This window comes from Thamnophis sirtalis, unplaced genomic scaffold (genome assembly GCF_051295495.1).
Source record: "Thamnophis sirtalis isolate CommonGarterSnake01/CBP01778 unplaced genomic scaffold, rThaSir2_p1.2 scaffold_4, whole genome shotgun sequence".
NCBI classification, from domain to species: domain Eukaryota; kingdom Metazoa; phylum Chordata; class Lepidosauria; order Squamata; family Natricidae; genus Thamnophis; species Thamnophis sirtalis.
This window is the reverse complement of record NW_028261384.1, coordinates 115358028-115378658: the sequence shown is the minus strand read 5'-3', so window position 1 is coordinate 115378658 and position 20631 is coordinate 115358028. Positions and strand designations below refer to the sequence as shown.

At 41.0% G+C, this 20631-nt stretch overlaps 1 protein-coding gene across 3 annotated transcripts; it reads left to right on the top strand.

Annotated features, from left to right (window-relative positions):
- Window positions 1-1138: 1138 nt before the first annotated feature.
- Window positions 1139-20631, top strand: SH2B1 (SH2B adaptor protein 1). Of its 3 annotated transcripts, XM_087713805.1 has the most exons (12): window positions 1140-1706; window positions 2636-2737; window positions 3134-3204; window positions 4107-5035; window positions 5148-5249; window positions 6274-6365; window positions 7174-7280; window positions 13245-13436; window positions 14407-14633; window positions 14802-14973; window positions 15250-15358; window positions 18623-18786. In XM_087713805.1, exons 4-12 carry the CDS (start codon window positions 4184-4186, stop codon window positions 18639-18641), a joined length of 1872 nt encoding a protein of 623 aa, XP_087569931.1. In that variant the 5' UTR covers window positions 1140-1706; window positions 2636-2737; window positions 3134-3204; window positions 4107-4183; the 3' UTR covers window positions 18642-18786. The 3 variants fall into 3 exon arrangements, with proteins under 3 accessions (XP_087569929.1, XP_087569930.1, XP_087569931.1); XM_087713803.1 differs by lacking the exon at window positions 15250-15358 and having other exon boundaries at window positions 1139-1706; window positions 18623-20631; XM_087713804.1 differs by lacking the exons at window positions 2636-2737; window positions 15250-15358 and having other exon boundaries at window positions 1139-1706; window positions 18623-20631.

The window sequence follows — 20631 nt, the reverse complement described above, 5'->3', positions numbered from 1 at the left end:
TGGATGGAAGGCAGGTTTCTAATGCTCTTCCATGGCCATTGAGTTGTGCTCCATGGCACTGCTATACTCCTGCTATACCATCTCCTTATAATTTCTCCCTCGCACAATTGGCCCTGGCTTTCACCTCCTCCCCCCCCCCCCCCCCGCCCCAATGACTGATTGGTTCTGGATGTTATGCTGAACACTGACATTATCAGAACATACGGGATAGTCCTTGACTTATGACCACAATTGAGCCGAAAATATATGTTGAGACATTTGTTAAGTGAATTTTGCCCAATTTTACAACCATTCTTGCCACAGTTATTAAGTTAATAACTGCAGTTGTTAAGTTAGTAACACAGTCGTCTGGCTTCCTTATTGACTTTGCTTATCAGAAGTTTGCAAAAGGTGATCTCATAACTCAGGGGCACTGTGACTGCCATAAATATCAGCCAGGTGTCAAACATCTGAATTTTGACCATGTGATATATGCTGTGTGTGTGTGTGTGTGTGTGTGTGTGTGTGTGTGTGTGTTGCAGTGGTCATAAGTGTGATCACTTTTTGTCACTTTTTTCAGTGCAGTTGTAATTTTTTTCCTTCAAGTTTTATTTTTTTAATAAAAATGTCAAATTAATGCGTGAACAGTGGCGCCATACATTCCAGTATGAACAAAACTAATCAAATTAAAATTATTACACATTCAATCAACATAAAATTCCTATAACAATATAGATCTATATTTGTTTACAGTCTATCATTATTCAATTATTCCATCTATTTCTCATTATTAATTTCATTTTATCAAATAGAAATGTAATACATTTATATTCCCTTTATTTCTATTTCTTACTCTAGCTTTTCATCCTATATTAAAAAGCTTTTTCTTTCATTCCTGTCTCTTCTAGTCATGTTACCTGTCTACAAAAAGAGAAGAGCCATTGTAAATTTGAACGTCACTAAATGAACTGTTCTAATTGAGGACTGTATGTTCCTGTCAAGACCAAATTGTGACTAATAAGTGGGCTCTCGAACTGAGGCATGAATCATAAAAAAGTGGGAGGGAAAAAGAATAGATAGATGGCAAGGTTTGGAACTAGCTGCCAAACATATTTTTGGTGTGGAAATTCCACAATATAGGTTGACAGAAGGCTTTCCTTAGACAAAGCACTCTGCATATGCTCAAGAATCGCACATAAACGCTTCCAGCCTTAGCATTAGAACAACCCCGTTGAACGGCGTGGCGTTTACTGTACTTCCTCGTTACCATTCGGGGAATTGCGAAAGGCGGGGAGTTCCGCATGTGCCGTTGCCCGAGCAACCGAAGCAAGACGCTCACCACCAAAGAACATCCCTACTCCCTCCGCGTCCCACGAGCATTCGTCAATCTACGTCACGGGCCGCCATGGTAACGACTTGGACGCAGCCTCCAACGGAGAGGGACAGCTTACGTTAACAGAGCCTCTGAATTTCCCGTGACCCTTCTAGCCGCAGGTCCATTTACTCTCTATGATAAAGCTCGTTCTTTTCATCGCTTCGGCCTTTTCCTCCTCCGGAGTTGATGACGAAGACGGAAATGAAAACAGGAAAACAATTGGCACCGACGACAAAAAACAACAACACACACACAGAAACCCGGAAGCGGAAATAGTGGAAGAAAGCCAGGGAGAGTGAGAGAGGGGAGACAGACAAACCCTTTCTCTTGGAAGGAACCCAAGGCCGGGATGGTGAGTGACAGATGCGCCCAGCCGAATCGGGGCCCCTTTTCTTTTTCCCGCTCGCGCGGAGACCTTCCCTCCCCACACTTCAGCTCCCCTGTCCGCCTTGAGAGCAGACTCGTCTTCTATCCCTGTCCTCCCTCGAGTGGGAAGCCTTGGGTTGCGGGGTCCAGGATCTGGAGGTGGGGAAGGGGGGGTGTCTTTTACTTCGCAGCCTTCGCAGGTACGGCGGTGAGGCTCGTCGACCAAGCGGCTCCTTACTTCCCACCAACGGCGCTCGGAAGGCCGCGCGGGCAAGTTCTGAAGAAGCGCAGCAGCGTGTCGCCAAGCGGGGCTTTTCCCGTCAGCAGGAGCGTGACGAGAAAGGAGCCACGTTATGTGAATCGGTTCACTCCGATGTAGGAGGTCTTTACGGAGTGTAACGCCCCGCCTTTGAAATGCATCTGACAAGCAACTCCCGCGTTTCCAGTCTGCACACAAATTCTTGCAGAAAAATAAGCTGGTTCCGCTCCAATATCTTTAACTGGTTTTGTTGCTTCCTCTGTCAATTTTTGCTTTAGTGCCTAAACCACAGAAAAAGTACACCACCTCATCTTTTGCTTTTCATGAGTTGGTGGGGGGGAGGAGCCCTGTATTTTAATGGCATTTCTAGGTCCTGGGTTACATGCCTAAAAAATACTGCCACAGCAAATTTTCAGTTGTAGGACCTTTTTCCATATAGGACCATCCCACAATATTTATTTTGTTCTTCATTAGCTACATATTTTCCTACTTATGCTGATCCATGTTCAAAGAAATGCACATTTCAAGGATGATTCAGCATGTTTGCTGAACTGGATAGTATTTACTCTCATTTTAAAAATGAGAAGTCTAGAGAATAGATTATAAAATAGTTCAGGTACTATCAAATCTAATCAATTATTCTTGTCCTGCCTTAGCCATGAAAGCTGGCTCGGTAACCTGGGGCCATTGATGCTCTCTCTCAGCCCAACCTACCTCATAGGATTGTTGTGGGGAAAAATAGCAGGAAGCAGTTTTAGGTATGTTTTCTGCTTTGAGTTACTTATATAAAAATAATGATGAGATGAAAATAAATAAAGTGACCTAGGTGTTTCTTAAGAGAGAACAGAGATAAGCATGTTTTCTTTTGTGAGACCACAAAATTTTGACTAGTCTCAAAGAATATGGGAAGATTTAATTGCATAATTATAGAATAGCTTTTGAGAATTAGCTATTCTGTAGAAAGAGTTAGGTTCTTGCATGAAATATTTACAAATGTATGCTTTACCAAATGAGTTGATAGTTGAGGTTATAGAGTTCCTTTTTTGAGGTTTTGACATTTTGGAAATGCAAATAGGTCACTGGTTTGAAAAGACATGTCAAGACTGAAAACTCGCTCCATGTAAAACATAAAACGTTTTTCCCTTGATATACAGGTGCTCTGTGTAAAAATGATTTCAAGCTTGGGAAATACTATATTAAGAACTGTACTGCATATGTTCATGAGGTAAGCATAGTTTTTTGTTTTATCTATTTTAGGGGATGGTTCACTAAATCTTAAATTTGTTATCATTTCAACAGATAACAGATATTTAGATTTGCAGAAGAAGTATAATTTTCAGGAGTATGCAATCCTTATCAAAAATACTGTGTCTTGCAAATTAAGATCACCCTCTAATGTACTTCGTCTCTATATTCTTTCGACGTCTCAATATCCAGCAAAGGATTGTTCATCCAATGGAAACTTGCCAATGTACTGCAATTTATATTTTACCAATCTTTGTTTATTCCCTGAGACTGTATTAATTATACAGAAGCCTGGTGGTTCAGTTTTAATAATAAGATTTATCACACCATTGTGACTTAATCATCTCCTCATCCATACAATAAATATAGGGTGACACTTGGCTTACTGATTCAATCTGATAATTTATTTTGTCTAGAAAATAATATTTAGCTTTGCTTTCACTAAGGAACAGTACTTATTTTTAGCTAGTCCAGTTATCTAGGCAACATGCTTCTGCCACCCCAAAATGTGCAAGCTCGACGTCATTTTTTATGCAATTGTTCCTACCTTGTTTCCACTGTTTCTTCAATTATGTTTCTGATAGAAAAATGGCTTTCTTCATTATGCCCTTTTAAAAAAATAATCTGACTCTTCTATTATTTTGGTTTTTAAGAGTGGTATCTTAATCCTTTAAGCAGGTGTGAAAGGCTCAAAAGTGTAAAGAAGTTAGCAGCTATAGTTATCAGTCAAACAAACAAAGCAACACACACACACTCTGTTGATTAATAAGAAACATGCATAAAAAGGAAATGGTTGGTTCATAAAAAATCCTTGAAAGACATTATTTATGTAGATGGTTTCTACTATAAAACTTACAATAACTTCTGTTTCTCCCTCTTCAGGTCACAAAACCACTGATACTAATAGCAACTTAATCCTGGCACTGGATGTATTGTTACCTAGTCCCACCTGGGTGATCATGAACGGAAGCGCAGTGCCATTGTCACCAGTTGGTGGAGGGATGGTGGGAGAACCTGCCTCTCTCCCCTCCTTTGGTTGGCGGGAATTCTGCGAAGTCCATGCTCGTGCTGCTGCAGTTGATTTTGCCCGTCGTTTCCGGACCTTCCTTGGTGAGAACCCCCAGTTTGCCACCCCAGGAGCCGAAGCTGCTTTCTCACACCGCTTTGCAGAGCACTTCCTAGAACATTTTGAGGCTGAGGTGAGCCGGGCTTACACCAGTGACTCGCCACCCCGCTGTGACATTGCTCCTTTCACTGGTTGTTCTTCTGCACGGGACCTCTCTGAGACCTGCAGTGACTCCTCGGTGGCTTCCCCTGTTGAACCTCCATTGGGCCCACCCTCTGGCCTCTCTAGCAGCCAGTCCCGCAGCTCGGAAGATGTTTCTGCTGTGGCAACCATTACTGCTACGAAGCCAAAGCTGAAGAAGCGCTTTTCTTTGCGCAGTGTTAGCCGTAGTGTCCGAGGTAGTGTACGTGGCATTCTTCAGTGGAAGACCTCGGCTGAATCATCCTCTGGTGGCAGAGATGGGACACCCACTGGAGCCAACAGTAATTCTAATTCTTCGGGTGGTGGTGACTCAGACCGTTGGACTCACCGATTTGAACGTCTTCGGCTCAATAAAGCCTCTCCAACCACTCTCAGAGTCGAACTGGCTAGTGTGCGCCGGGAAGGCCTACTGAACTACATTGTGGCTGATGATGGGTCAGGCGGGGGCAGTAGGACACGCTGGCAGAAATGCCGTCTTCTCCTGCGCAAAGCAGGGAAGGGAGAAGGGGAGGGTTACCTGTTGGAGTTCTACATCCCACCAAAGGTGAGCAATGAGTCATTGTGTTCAGGCAAGAGAAAAGTCGTGGGGAAAAGTCAAAAACTTGGGATTCCTAATTTAAGCATTGACAGTCTTTTTTTTCTACCCCAACCATCAGGCAACAAAGCCACGGGTCAGCATTGCTTGTTCCTGTGTAATGGATGTGCGGACAACAACTCCACTGGAGATGCCAGACAAAGAGAACACTTTTGTGCTGAAGGTCAGAAAAAGATTGATGGGGTAGAGTTAAGATTTGGTAATAATTGAAACAGTAGTAGTTATATATCTATAGCCAAGGGATGCGTAGAATTGAATCTCCTCTTCCGTTGAATCAGAATCCATCACTAACATCTGGCTGGAGTTTGTTTTTAGCAGTTGTCTGCTTCTTGCCTGTTGCATTTTCATTTAGAGAAAATTGATGGTCCTTTCTGGCCTCCCTCTCTAGCAATGTTTCCTACATTTGGCAGTGGTGATATTTCTGAGCAGATATACTCCTTCCAAACTTTTTTATGTCTTTGGGAGGAGAGAATCCATCTATTTTTATATAAAATGACTTCTTAAACAATGTGCTGGAGAATATGCATGTTGGAGAAAGGGATTTGGGTTCTCAGTGATTCTTAAATTTAAAACCATTGGGAATTCAAGCAGATAACCACAAACACATCTAGCAAAGAATTCAAAGCTGAATGAGGGGATGGGTAATCAGCTGCTAAAAGATCTTTTCAGTTGCTGATATTGATTGTTGGAGCCCTTCTATCAAAAGCCAGAGAGAAGGTTCTTGATATTTTTTGTGTGTATGTAATCACCTTGATAGGAACAGATGGATTAAGCCCTTGGATTTGAATTCTGCTTATGTGCATGCATGATACCTGAAAATGTATTTATTTATTTTTATTTATTAAATTTTTATGCTACCTGTCTCTCCTGAAAAATAAGTCTGGGTAGTTTGCAAGGTATAAAACAAATAAAAACAATTAAAACATTAAAACTACACATTTTGAAGTTGTGTACATTGTGTAGTTTTGAAAACTACACAGATTGAAATATTATTGAAAGCTGTACTAAAGCCAAAGCTGAGAGAGGTAGGAAATGAATGGGATGGGGATCAGATCTTCTGATGTTTTTCAAGTCCACCCTCACTGATATGAGTTCATCATTTCAGAGGGAAATGGGGCTTTAGAATAAAATCCATCCTATAGTGTTGTATATTTATTATTTCCCCCCCCCCCCACCCTTCCTCCAAGCTGTCAAGTTCCTTGGAGTACATCCTTGAGACTGTTGACTCACTGCAGATGCGATCATGGTTGGCTGACATTCAGGAATGCATGGGCCTGGGGTAAGTTAACCTAAGGATCAAAGAAGGCCACAACTCAGTGGTGGAATACATAGTTTATAGGTTTAAAGTCCCAGATTCAGTCAACAAGTAAAGAGAGAAAAGTTATATGGCCTAATAAAAACTTGATGGACTGAGACTTTCTCTCTGAGAAGTAGCTGGTTCTGTACAATAGACCAGGTGTGAAAAATGTGTAACTGTTCAGAAGTTTAGACAACAGCTCTATCATTTCTCATTATTGGCAATGCTGGCTTGGTCTTTTCTCCACAGATTGGGATATAATAAACAATGATTCATTACCCAGTTTTATATGAAGCAGTTTCTCATGACAGCTTATAGAAGGAAGATTAGGGTAAGAGAGACAGAGAACAGATATGCAGGTATTAACAACAATATTTACTTTACCTTAATTGAACAGTGGTGCAACCCTGAGGTTTGGATGGCTGTGGAACAGGTACATGATTCTTACTCCTTTAAACAAGCAATTGGATAAGAGCTTGACTTTTTGCTTCCAACAGAAAAAGCTAATTCCTCCAGAAAATTCACAGATAGGGTTTAATGGTATAGGAAAAATGTTGTGTGGCAAGTGCTGTGTGGTGGCAAAAATTAAAAGTTGTCTGGTGGCCCCTTTTCTAACTAATATCATTTATTAAAAGGCATAAGCATTTGTGAGCTTCAGCTCACTTTTTCAGGTGCATAGTGTGATTTGATTGATATAATAAGAAGTAGAATCTTTCTTTGTAACATCAAATGGTTAGATATATGTGATCTTGGACTATGAAAACATTGCTAATGATACTTGTCTCCACAGAGAAAGTACTGATAGCCTGGAGCAGCCATGCATGAACCACTCAGATAGCATGCCCAGCCGGGAACTTCCCCTGGTGCCGAGTGAGAGCAATGAACAGCTCAGCCAAGGTGTGTATGCGATGCAATGTATACCCAGACTGTTATGCCTTTTTGATCTCTTGATAAAGACAAAAAGGCTTTCCAATGATTTTTGTGTGTGCAGGCAATCTGTTTGCAATAGAATACAGGTAATCCTTGAGTTACAACAGTTCACTTAGCACCCATTTGAAGTTATGACATAACCCCCCACCCCACCCTGGGTCCCACCGCAAGTATTAACAACATAGTCCAAAGTTAAGAACGTTGCAGCACCATGGCAATCATTCACACTTAGGCCTGTGGAGACTCACTTACCTTATGACGATCCAGCGAGCCGTTGGTTCTTTTACCTGCTTCAGTGCATTTGCGGAGAACAGAGACCTGAAGTAGTATAGTACTAGATCTTGTACAGTACTTTTCCTTTTCACTTTAAATAGTTTTATTAATTTATAATATGACATATAAAGACAATACAAAAGCAAATATTAGGGAAATTAGGAAAGGAAAAATGGATAGTGGGGGAAAGTAAGGGAAAAATTAAAAAAAAGGCATTGGTGCAATAAAATAAGGCATTAAGATCTACTCTCAACTTTTTAACTTTTTCATAATAATAAAAAATAGTAATTTATGTAACAACAAATCTAACTAATTGGTAAAACCCAAACTCAAAGTTTGTTTTTTTCCACCTCAAGCATAAAGTCCAGAAGTGGTTCTCAAATAGAAATGAAGGTATTTGTATTTTTTCTTTAATCAAAACAGTCAATTTAGCCATCTCAGTTAACTTCATCAATTTTTGTAGCCATTCATCCATTGTGGGGATCGAAGTGATCTTCCATTTCTGTGTATAGCGTAGTCTTGCTGTTGTCAACATATATAACATCAGAGTTCTGAATTTTTTTCCAAGCCTTGTTCCATTAAACCCAAAAGAAAAGTTTCTGGTTTTCTTTCTATATTCACTTTAAGAATTTTCTGTACTGAGATATGAATCCTATTCCAGTATAGGTTTGCTTTATCACATGTCCACCATAAATGATAAAAAGTCCCTTCCTTACATTTACATTTCCAACATTAATTTGAGGTACCTTTATGCATTCTTGACAATTTATCTGGAGTTAAATACTAATGATACATCAACTTATAGACATTTTTATAAATTATAATTTAATGTAAAGTTTAAATCTTTATTCCATATATTCTTCCATTGTTCAAGCATTACATTATATCAATGGTGGGTTACGACCAGTACGCTCTGGTACGGGTGTACCGGTGCATGCCGGGAGCACCAGTTACCGTTCTGGTATGGTGCTCCGGAGGGGCCCGCCTGCGCTCCTTACTGGTATTTGAAGTTTTTGGGGCTTCCACGCACATGCACGAAGCAAACGCCGCTTGCACGATGCTCCGCTGAGCAGCTGGAGCATCAGAGGCATCATGGAGCATCGTGGGCAATAAGTATGCATGTGCGCACTGTGCGCGTTCATGTGGTGGATGCACGGCCCCGTTGCACCGTACCGTAACCCACCACTCCATTATATGGAAAATTCCTTGCCCACTGAATCATACAATGCTTTACATGTTCACTTTCCAGATTTAAATTCAATAACACTTTATTGATTTTAGCAATAATATGCTCATCACTGCCATACAGTAGAATATCTAGTTCATTTTTAACAAAGTTAAACCCATAATTCTTTTTATCTAATTTAAGTCTTTCTTTCAGTTGTAAATATGTAAACCAATGGCAAGCACTGCAGTATTTTAAGCCTCTGTTCTCTGTGAACTGAGCCCTGTACAAGATCCACAGAAAAAGGCTTTGCAAACGGAGAGGCCTTCCCTCTGTTTGCAAAACCTTTTGCCACGGATCTGGTACAGGCCTTCGTTCATAGAGAACAGAGGCTAAAGTACTGTAGTGCAAGATCTTGGCCCTCAGAAGCTTCCAGTCTGAAAAGCACTTGCAAGCCGATGGGAGGCTTGAAGCAATGCGATTTTGCAACCCCAAAGTCTTACCAGTTTGCAAATACTTTTCGCACCGAGACTGCAAAGAGGCAAAGAAACTGTGGCAGAGAGGCTGGAGAGCTCACTAGATCTTCACAAGGTAACTGACCCAGTATGGCGGGGGAGGGGGGGTGGAGCAATGATGGGAACCCCAGGAGAGGGAGCATGAGATATCTCAGGGGTTGGGGTAGGCTTTGGGTGGTCTGAAGCAGGTGGTCTGTTCCATCGTTACCACCCCCCACCCCCATGGCTTTCTCCACCCTGAGATAACTCATGTGCACTTAACTAGCCACACATTCGATTAGCGAATGTGTGGGTGAAAGGAGGGAGTGATCACATTTGTTTTATGTGATTCACTCCAATGAATCCTCGGGCTATGAATGTAATTGGCAGGCTCCATAATTTTGTAACTCAAGGATTACCTGTATGCTGCAGAATGCTTCTCTCAAAGACAACATTCTCTGAAAAGCTCTATCATGCAATATCTTAGTCAGCAGGCATAGAAGTACTACCATATATACTTACAAAGAAGCCAAGAATTGTAGGTGCTAAACCCCCATCCTCCACATGCTCATTGAATTCCACTTATAAGGTAATACAACTTATTTGTGTATATCCCAATTATACGTGTATAAGCCCATCTACAGATAAGCTGATCCTCAATTTTTTAACCAATATGGATGAAAAATGGATAATGTGTAAATTATCTTAAACAGAGGAAGTATTATAATAGCATTCTGAGGCTTCTGTCTAGATCAGTTAACCAGCTACACTAAGCAAAGATACCAGCTAATAGAAATTTATCTTAAACCATTTAAATATTGGATGAAATTTCAGGGTTTTTAAACAAGAAAATTTTTCTAAATTGTTTAAAAAGTAGGTGGAATCATCATGGGGCATGACTGTCAAATCAGAACTGGGGAGACCAGAGTTCAAATCCCAGGCAAGATAAGAAGCTGATTGCGTGACCTTTAGTCAGTAAATCTCAACTGAATCTTTGTACTTTATAGGATACTGTGGCAATCCAGCAATAACTGATTGCCAGTAAAATTTATTTAGCATTTTTTTTAAACACATTAAACCAAAACCAGCTTTCAGGCACAAACTACCCATTCAAGATAAACACATGAAAAATAATGTAAATTAGTATTAAATCCAGGATTTGATATTTATGAAAAGAAAACCAAGTAAAACTTAGATAAACACTACTAATTTCCCAAGAAAAATAGGTAAAGATTTTAAAAAAACCATGCCTGAAATCAAGCTTACTGTTCAACAATATAGAAGTGCTTTTCTGTAGTTGTCTTCTGCAGTGTATGTTCAACTTCGAATCAAGCCTACAACTGTAGAGTTTCCTGATGGTCTCCCAGCCAAGTAATTGAATCTGTCCTCACGTAACTTTTTTCAGAATCTGTCAAGGTCAGCTAGGTGCTTCTGTTTGCTGTAGATTAGGAACAACGGAAATGAGCACAAAGCATGTGCTCTCTTGAGGAGATGGCAAAGACACTCCCTCCTTTGCGGTTTAGGTACAGTTATGAACTTTGGAAGAGGAAATGACCTGGTTTTAAGAAGTTGGAACAGGGTTCATAGGATTCACTTAACAGCCATGTTACTAATTTGGCAACTGTAGTGATTCACTTAACAAATGTGGCAAGAAAAGTCGTAAAATGCAGCAAAATTCATTTAACAAATTTCTCACTTAGCAACATAAATTTTGGGCTCAATTGTGTTGTAAGTTGAGGACTACCTGTAGTTCTTATCTTACTACTACAGCTGAGACCAGAATTCGTGTTGCTACGCAAGGCGATTGTTAAGGAGTTATGTCGAATTTTATCACCTTTCTTTTACTACAGTTGATAAATAATCACTGCAATTATTAAATGAATCACACAGTCATTAAGTGAATCTTGCTTCTTCCATTGACTTTACTTGTTGAAAGCTGGCTAGGAAGGCTGCAAATGGTGATCACATGACCCCGGGAGGCTGCAAGTGGGCTCAATACAGGCTGATTGCCAAGCACCTAAAGTCTGATCCCATTACAGTCATTGTAAGTGCAAAAACCAATTGTAAGTTGTTGTTTTTTTTGCTGCCGTTGCACTTGAACAGTCACTAAACTGTTGTAAGTTGAGGATATCTATATAAGAGAGAGAAAAGAAATATAAGGCAGTAGCATGGATTGAGAAGGAAGATTTTATCTCTGACTGAAAAGCATAAAGGAGTTATAGGCATTCAGAAAGTCCAAGGAAGGGCCTATACTTGTTTTAGAAGGAGCCCAAAACACTTACAGAGAAGATACATAGGGAAATAAGAAGAAAACTATCAATATAAGCAGAAATAGCTTCTAGAGCAACAGTCCCCAATCTTTCTGGCTCTTCGAACCGATGGTGGTGAAAGCGGGGGAAGGGGGAGAAGGGATGGTTTCGCACACGTTCCCATTGCTTGTGCAATTAGAGCTTCACATGCTTGCAAGCCACTTTGCGGTCTGGTTCCCAACGGGCCACGAACCGCGTCTGGGTTGCGGACCTGGAGTTGTGGACCTCTGTTCTCTGTTCTTTCTGTGTATGTACTCTTCAACCATTTCTAAACTGGCTGAAATATCTTGGCCTGAAATGTTTGGTCTCCATTGCCAATATTCAGTATTTCTTGTCTGTTTCAGTCAGGGTGGATTTGATTTAAATCAAGTCAATTTAAATCATGATTTAAATCACTAGTAAAAAGGCTTGATTTAAATCAACTCGATTTAAATCATGATTTAAATCACTAGTAAAAAGGCTTGATTTAAATCAACTCGATTTAAATCATAATTTTTAAAGAGCGACTGTCATCTCTGTCCTGCAGCGGCTCCTCCTCTGACCCCTGTTGACTCACCAACAGTCTCATTCACTTTAGTGGGACGGCTGGTGATGCAGCAGTGACACAACCAGGTGAGAGATGTGGCAGGCAGCAGGTGAGTGGATGCCTGCTCATAGGTGCTGCCATGATGGATCTGAAATAACTGGTGCTCTTTAATATTGTATTTATATGCTGCTTAGAAGGTTTCACTTTCATTTTTACTGCTTGCCCTTCCTCCTCATACTTAGAGCCTGGCAGTACAGATGGATTTCTCTTCAAACAATCATACAGTTTGTAGTGTATATAGATTTGTAAAACAATGGGATAAAGAAATATTTTTGAACCTTGTTTTATGATTTATCTCATGGTTACTATGAAATTGTGAATTCAGTAATGCAGTGAATGTTATCTCAGCTTGCAGATTCATTGAACGAGTTTACCAAAAATATAAATATTGCAGAATATACAATCTCATGCTATATAACTAAGTTCTATTTCATGCTGAATAAAATAAATTATTAATGTATCTTAAATAGAAAACTATATTTAAATAGATTTTTTACTCCAAAAGCATTTTATTAAAATAAATTTGATAAAAAAAATTAAAATCCAATTTAAATTTTAAAAAATGATTTAAGCCAAAAAAATCTGATTTTGAAATTTTCTTTAAAAAAAAAAATCATCAATTTTTATCCACTCTGGTTTCAACTCACTGTAATCATGAATAGAGTGGAATAGAATGGAAACTTTATTGTCACTTTAAATGTGCACTAATCAGAATACATTAAAATGATTTTTTGTTACGTACATCCCTCAAAAGATAACCATTATGCGTATACCCACTTACAAACGCATATATGACACAGAGAAACATCACAGTCTCGCTCGAATGTGTACATGGTGAAAAAAAGAAATCCTGTGAGTTTGTGAGACGGATAGCATAAGGAACAAAGCTGCTACAGAATCTAGTAGCCCTGTTGTAAATGCTTCGAAACCTCCTCCCAGAGGGGAGCAACAGAAAGAGACCGTGAAGTGAGTGTGTGGGGTCTGTAATGATGCTTTGAGCTCAAAGCATATACTGCTTATAAGTAGAATTCTGAATAATGGGAAGCAGGCTTCCTATTATTTTGATTTTCCAGCTGAGCCCAGCTTGTAATGTTTCCTTTCCAGGTGCCTACGGTGGACTCATGGAACGCCCCTCAGCCTCTATGTCTCCCAGCTCAGTCTCTATTGCTGCCTCACACTTTGATTCAATGGAGCTGCCTCCTCCTCCTCAGCTGCTGCCTCGGGTGCCAGTCAATGAAGGACAATTTTCCACTGGCTTCCTCCATACAACTTTCCCCGAAACCCCTGAAACCACAGGTAATGCTCTGAAGTGGGATGAATTGGTGCTTGGTCTAGATTTGAGGAGGGCCAGAGGACTCCCCTCGCCTCCTTGCTGGAGCTCCTATTGGGGATGGCATAATGGTGGAGGATTAGTTGACAATCCCTATAAACAAGCCCAAAGTGGGCAGGTTTTGTATCACTTATACTGCAATGTGCTCTACATGGGGCTGCCCTTGAAGAGCATCCGGCGACTTCAGCTAGTCCAGAACGCGGCCGCGCGAGTGATTGTGGGTGCACCTCGGTTCGCCCACATAACACCTATCCTCCGCGAGCTGCGCTGGCTACCTGTTGATCTCCGGGTGCGCTTCAAGGTGCTACTTGTCACTCATAAAGCCCTCCATGGTAGTGGATCTGCATACTTGAGAGACCGCCTCCTGCCAATTACCTCCCTGCGACCAATTAGATCGCATAGATTAGGCCTCCTCCGAGTTCCATCTGCCAGTCAGTGCCGACTGGCAACCACACGGAGGAGAGCCTTTTCAGTAGTAGCTCCGACCCTTTGGAACAATCTCCCCGTGGAGATTCGTACCCTCACCACCGTCCAGACCTTCCGCGCAGCCCTTAAGACCTGGCTAGCCCGTCAGGCCTGGGGATAAAGATAATATGTCCCCACCCGAATGATGAATGAATGTTGCTTACTATTTTACTTTTATGTATTGTTTGCGTCTATTGTCTGTACCCTCCCTTCCTTATTTTATGTAAGCCGCCCTGAGTCCCCTCAGGGAAAAGGGCGGCCTATAAATACTAATAAAATCCAAAATCCAAATCCAAACTTAGCCTGAACTTTCTTTTTCTGAGATAACCTCTGAAATTGCATGCCGCCCGGTTAAGGTTTCTCTTGGATCATCCAGCTTCAGCATCTTCTTGGGTTGAATGTTGTGGAAACAAGATCCAGGTTCCTCTAAGTGAGCTTTGGCTGCCTTCCGTTGTTTTTCTCCTTGCTCAGGTTCCTTCCTCTTCCAAGGTGAACCCGACCCAGGTGGAGGTAGTCTTGGTGACACTGAACACCCACTCTCTGAATATCCATGGTTCCATGGCACCCTGTCACGTCTCAAGGCCGCCCAGCTGGTGTTGGCAGGAGGAGCAAACAGCCATGGCGTCTTCTTAGTGCGTCAAAGTGAGACACGGCGGGGTGAATACGTCCTGACCTTCAATTTTCAAGGGAAAGCCAAGGTGAGTGCAGCGGGGGTGGCAGAGAATCTATCAAATGGTGCTTGTTTTATTTATTTATTAGATTTCTTTGCCTCCCATCTTGCCTCAAAACTTGAGGCTTTGGGACAAGATAGGCTGGATTCTGGTTCAGGAGTAGTTTCCCACCCAACTTTCTTTTCCTACTCCTAGCATCTGCGCCTCTCCCTGAATGAAGAAGGGCAGTGCCGTGTTCAGCATCTCTGGTTCCAGACTATTTTTGACATGCTGGAGCATTTCCGGGTCCACCCCATCCCCCTCGAATCAGGGGGCTCCAGTGATGTGACGCTTGTCAGCTACGTGGTTGCTTCACAAAGGCTGCATGGTGAGTGTAGGATGAAGTGGGTCTGTGGGGTGGAAATAGCATAGAAATTATTGCTAGTCCATATCATGCTCCATCTCCCTGCATATTTTTCCATTGTCATTCCAGTCTGCCCCTCCTTTGTTGCCCCACTCCTTATCCATCAGTCTTTTCCAGCCCTTTCCCAGCCCAGGCATGCATATAGCAGGAGGGAGGATAAACCTGTTCACCCCCATGTTCGCTGCTCCCTCTCTTCCTCATCCCCAATCCCTATTTCTGATGTGGGCATCTCTGTCACAGGCCGGGACCGGGCTGGGAGCCGAGCGCCAGTGTCTGGGTTCAGTGGGGACCCCGACTCGCCCCCCAACCTCATCTCCATCCTTGCTGCTGCCTCCGCGGGTGACTGCGTGTAAGTGTGCAATAGGTACCTCAGGAGGAAGGCAGAGATATGACCGTGTGTGTGCGTGTGTCACGGCCCCTACGCCATAGCCATCGCTATCCATGGGTCATGTGAATGCACTGTCTACGCCATCCACCGTGTCTGAGACCAGGAGGCAGGGAAGAGATTTCAGGGGCTTCTGGCATTTCCAGGTAGGACTAAGAAAGGCTTCTGTACAGAACCCTGAAGAGTCACTAATAGGTTCTGTAACTGAATGGAACCATAATCTGGTTTGGCATAAGGCAGCTGCTGGTATTCTGCAGAGAAAGATCTTAGAGCTAATGTTTCAATTATCATTTGGACAACTCCTTCTATAATTTAATTCAATTGTATTAGATATAGCAGAACTGTGCAGAAAATACTCACTTGTGATGGACAGCCCAAAGTTAAAGATTATCTACCCAAACTTCAAATAATAATACTGCTGCCTCTTTTACTCCCCTCTTCTGGAAATTTACTTATTCAGGTGGCTGAAACAATTTTGACACCCCCTCCCCTCACCTTCCGGGTAAGGTTATAATGTAACATGAAGAATACTATTTATTAAACCAGTTTTCCACCAACCAGATCGTTCAAGGTAGTTTGGGTTAGACTGTTTTCGTCATTTGCTTGGTATTAATGAGAGTTATAATCCAAGACATCAAATGAATTCTAGGTTGGAAAAAAAATGAATAGAATAGAATACAATCAAGAATCATGATACAACAATGATAGTCATAGGTTACTAAATAAACAATCAAATCATACTAGGAAACCAACAATATAAATCATAGAGTTTCAAGCAACAAGGTTATAGTCATAAGTGGGAGAAGATTGGTAATAGGAAGGATGAGAATAATAATAATAGTTTTAGTAAATAGTTTGACAACGTTGTGGGAATTAGTTGTTTAGCAGAGAGATGACATTTGGGGAAAAACTGTCCTTGTGTCTAGTGTCTATTTGCATCATCTGTCTATCTATTAAGGGCCGTGGTAGCACAGTGTTTAGACTGCAATACTTCAGGCTACTTCTGATCACTGACTGCCAGCAGTTTGGCAGATAGAATCTCACCAGACTCAAGGTTGACTCAGCCTTCCATCCTTATGATGTGGATAAAATAAGGACCCAGATTGTTGGGGACAATATGCTGACTCTGTAAACTGCTTAGACAGGCTGTAAAACATTGTGAAGCGGTATAGAAGTCTAATTGTTATTGCTATCGTTCAGTAGGCAAATTGTAAGGAGTCTAACAGCAGATCTGTGATGGTTTTCAGGTGGGCCAGCACTACTAGCCTTACAAAGGTTTTCATAACCACAGATGTTAGAGCAACTGACTGATGTCATTCAGTTCCTTGATAGAAAGTTTCTTCAGCACTGGGATCATAGAAGAATGTTTGAAGCAAGAAGGAACATAGCACATCTCTAGTGATTTATTAAAGATTCGGGTGAAGATTCGGGCCAGTTGGTCAGCACAAGCTTTTAAGCAAGAAAGAGTTATCTTTATTTAAAAAATTATTAGGGCAACCAAGAGTGAAAAAATAGCCAGCATGATTGCCTTAACTTTTGTCCCCACTATGAAGCACAGGAAGGTGTCCATAATTGAAAAGTCTTATGGCTCCCAAATACGTTATAGAAATAAGGTAGGTACTGTATATTGCATAGGTATTGTCTCATAGAGGAGAAAAAAGAAAAATACAACATGTTTCTAAAATAGCACATGACATTTGTAATGGAGTTAGAACATTTATGCTCATTAAAAAATATCAGTTTTCCCAGCTTTAAACAGTAGAATATTCAGCATATTAGGACAAAAGAAATAATTATGGCTTCACCTGGTATATGTAGCCTTTCCTTAAAGTAGTGTAGTGAATTAATTATCTAATATTGCCATTATAAAATACATGAAGAATCTCTTCAAATTTTAGAAGTATTTGAAATTCTCTCTTAATTGGAAAATCATGTCCTAATGCTCACATTTCACAGTATGTTGCCAATATTCTGTGAGAAGTGTATAGAGCATTCCTTCCCAACTTTATCAACTTCAAGAAGTATGAATTGCAACTACCAGAATTCCTCAGCCAGATAGTTATGGAATTCTGGGAGTTGAAGTTCACACCTGTTAAAGTTGCTGAGGTTGACACATGCTAGTATAGAGTAATGGATAGGAATTTCAATGCTGCATTTATCATGCCTCCCATCTCTCCATAATTATCTATCTTTTTCTATTAATATTTGGAATTGCAGTCTCTGAATGGTGTCAAATAAGAAAAAAAATCTAAAACATTACAATAGCCTAGAATTTCACGTTGTTGAATGATAGTTCCAAGAGCTTTATATGCTTAAAATGCACTAACTAACTGTTGAATGATAGTTCCAAGAGCTTTATATGCTTAAAATGCACTAACTGACAGTAAAAACACCTAAAATTAAATAGGTAAGATTCTTTTGAGTAGGTAATATCCCTAATAATAATTCAGTTCAAACAATTTCTGGCCCACATAGGTTCTGGCTTAAGTAAACCTGATTCTAAGGATAGAGTTCAAAACATAATGCACCCATTTTTGCACATGTGTAAAACTGACGTACTTTTGTGCATGTGCAAAGTGTGAAGTTCAGTATAATCAGTTTACACAAGGTTCCTGAATTGGAACCTGCCTAACCAAAGGATTGCCTACAAATGATTTAAGCTGACTTTATGCAGAAGCACAATGTTTTATGCCAATTTTGCATATTATAATGGATTATAGAAAATATCTATTTTGGTATAGCTTTTTTAAAATGTGCTTTCAACAATAATAACCTGATTTTATTCAGGGGCTACTGCAAAACGCAAGTTTTAGAAACCAAATCAATACAGTAAAACCATTTCCAAACAAATCCTGAAGAAGGGGTCCTTAATGCTCTCTGAACTTGCTTGTTTTCTTGCAGACGTTTCATTATCCAAAGTAGGTAGCATCAACAATGCTAGTTACCTAGTTTAGGTAATCAAATGTCAGCAAGAACACAAGCTCAGAGAGCATCAAGGACTCCTCATGTCAACCCTGAGCTACAAACATTCTCCTTTATTAATTCCTGAATGATTGCATTTGACAAGCATTGGGTACCACAACATAGTTGATGCTAAATCTGTTCATTAAGAGTATCTTGCTGAAATAATACTGGCTCTCATTGTTTATTGCCTCTTCCTGCCTTAACCCAGACCATCTCTCTCTCTCTCTTTCTCTCTGTCCGTCTGTCTCTTCTCTCCCTCTACAGAGCCGAGCATCTCTCGTAACCTGCCACTGCCACCTCCTCTCCCTCCAGCCCGGCCACCTCATGCTCCTCTGGACCATGGATTGCCGGAATCTAAAGGGCAGACTGAAGAGGAAGCCCAGATGGAGCCCGAGGTGGATGAGGGAGCATCTGTGAGAGTTGGGGGATCCCTTCCTCTGTCAGAGGAGTCAGAAGGGCGAGCCAGGGCTGTGAACAATCAGTACTCATTTGTTTGAACCCAGTGGTTATGAGGGGGAAAAAACCATAAGGGAACAAGCCCTTTTACTCTAACCATTACTATATGGAAGTTCTGATGCTGACCATAGGTACCAGATGGGCTTGAATACCCAACAGACTTCTAGACTTTCCTTGAGAAATCTTTGAGGTGGGGATGGAAGTCATCCCCTCAGTTCTTCCTGCCCTCTTTCCCTGGGTATGGAGCGAGCCTCACTTTTGCTTACCCCCCCCAACCGATCTAGGTACATGACCCTCTTGGGGTTCTACTATTTGCTTTCAACCCCTTAGTCTGCACTACTTTGGTCTTGTTTGGGTTGTTGAGAAATTGGTCTGTCCTTTCCCTCTTTCCTCCTCCTCTTTCTCCTCGTACCCCCTCCCTTTCTTCAAGCCTCTGCAGTTGGATAGTCCACAAGAAACACTACCTGGAGGAAATGGGAGTGGTTGTAGCTCCAGGATAAATGTTGACTTCCATCATTTGTACCCCTGCCTTTCTTGGTGAATGTATGGAGTTTCTGAATGTAATCCTTTCCCCTTGAAGTTTCCTCTTGTGGGGGAAAGTTGGCTGCTTTTCCCCGCAATTTGAATATATATATTTATACTCTTTTTTTTTTCTGCTACCCCCCCCCCCCAAAAAAAAATCATGGGAACTGGTCACTACACCCCATGGAATTGCATCATGCTATGAAATACACTTTTGGGAAGGCTCTTCCCCTTATTCCCACTGCTCCCCTCCTTCTCCTCCTTTTAAGATTTATTTTTCTACTGTGGACTAGTTGGACTGCTCAGGCCTTTTCAATTTTTTTCTCTCCCTTTTTTAATTATTCCGGGATACAGTTCTGTGTTTTGTTTATGGGGGGAGTTTGTATAAAAAAATAAAGGAAACATCATTTTACCTTTTTAAAGTGAACTTTTTAAAGAAAATAAATATATTAAGTAAAATTAATAAAAACTGAAAGGCGGGGGGGGGGGGGGCTTGTTTATTTTGGGGTAAATGAATATTTGTCAGGTGTCCTTTTGAACTAATTTTCCTGCCTTGATTGGCAAATATGGAATCAGGTGAAGATGTTACTTTACATTTACAGTAGCCACTTAAAGACCTAATTGGGGACAGCAACTCTGCCACTAAACAGAGTGATCCCTAAGTAAGGTGACCACAAAGTGACATCACTACAATTGCTTTTCGGCCATAAAGGGTCAAGACGAATCAGTTGCACATCTTTGGTTTGGTTTTGGGGTTTGTTTTGTTTGCCTCCTAACTGCTCCCCAAATGCTGGAGTGCTATCTTATTGTCATTAAAGTAATGTGATTGTGTCATAGTCCAGGATTTGAATGCTGAAGATGTTTTGTGCAAGCAACTTACAGTGCTCTCTTGAAATTTGTTTCCAGTCTCTGCTCTGATGGAAGGTGAAAAGAAAAAAAAGCAAGTGATTTCCATAGGCAGTTTTTCCTTTGCCTGACCCTTTCCTGTTGCTGGGCTATCAATATGTAGAAGAACAAACTGATATTTCCTTTTTGAAATCTTTTCCTCCCCAATCTCCCCTTCGGAGGTGGGAGAAAAGGTCAGACAAAAGAGATATTATCACATTGCTTTCGATCCGTAGAAGAGCAAACAGCTTACTCTCTTGAAACCCCTCTCCAATTTCTCAGTTCTGCAAGTGGGGGAAATCTGTAAGAACAAAACGATTCTTTTTGACTCTAATGGTGATTATTTGACTGAGAGATACGGCATAAGTCATAAACAGTTGTAAATGAGCTATAAAATTATTTTTCAAGCA

Bases quoted from the DNA above. Each gene is read 5' to 3' on its own strand.
- SH2B1 (XM_087713804.1), top strand. From the start codon at position 4,184: ATGAACGGAAGCGCAGTGCCATTGTCACCAGTTGGTGGAGGGATGGTG. The intron at 14,634-14,801 runs GTGAGTGCAGCG...TCCTACTCCTAG, and splicing joins ATTTTCAAGGGAAAGCCAAG to CATCTGCGCCTCTCCCTGAA. The intron at 14,974-18,622 runs GTGAGTGTAGGA...CTCCCTCTACAG, and splicing joins TGCTTCACAAAGGCTGCATG to AGCCGAGCATCTCTCGTAAC.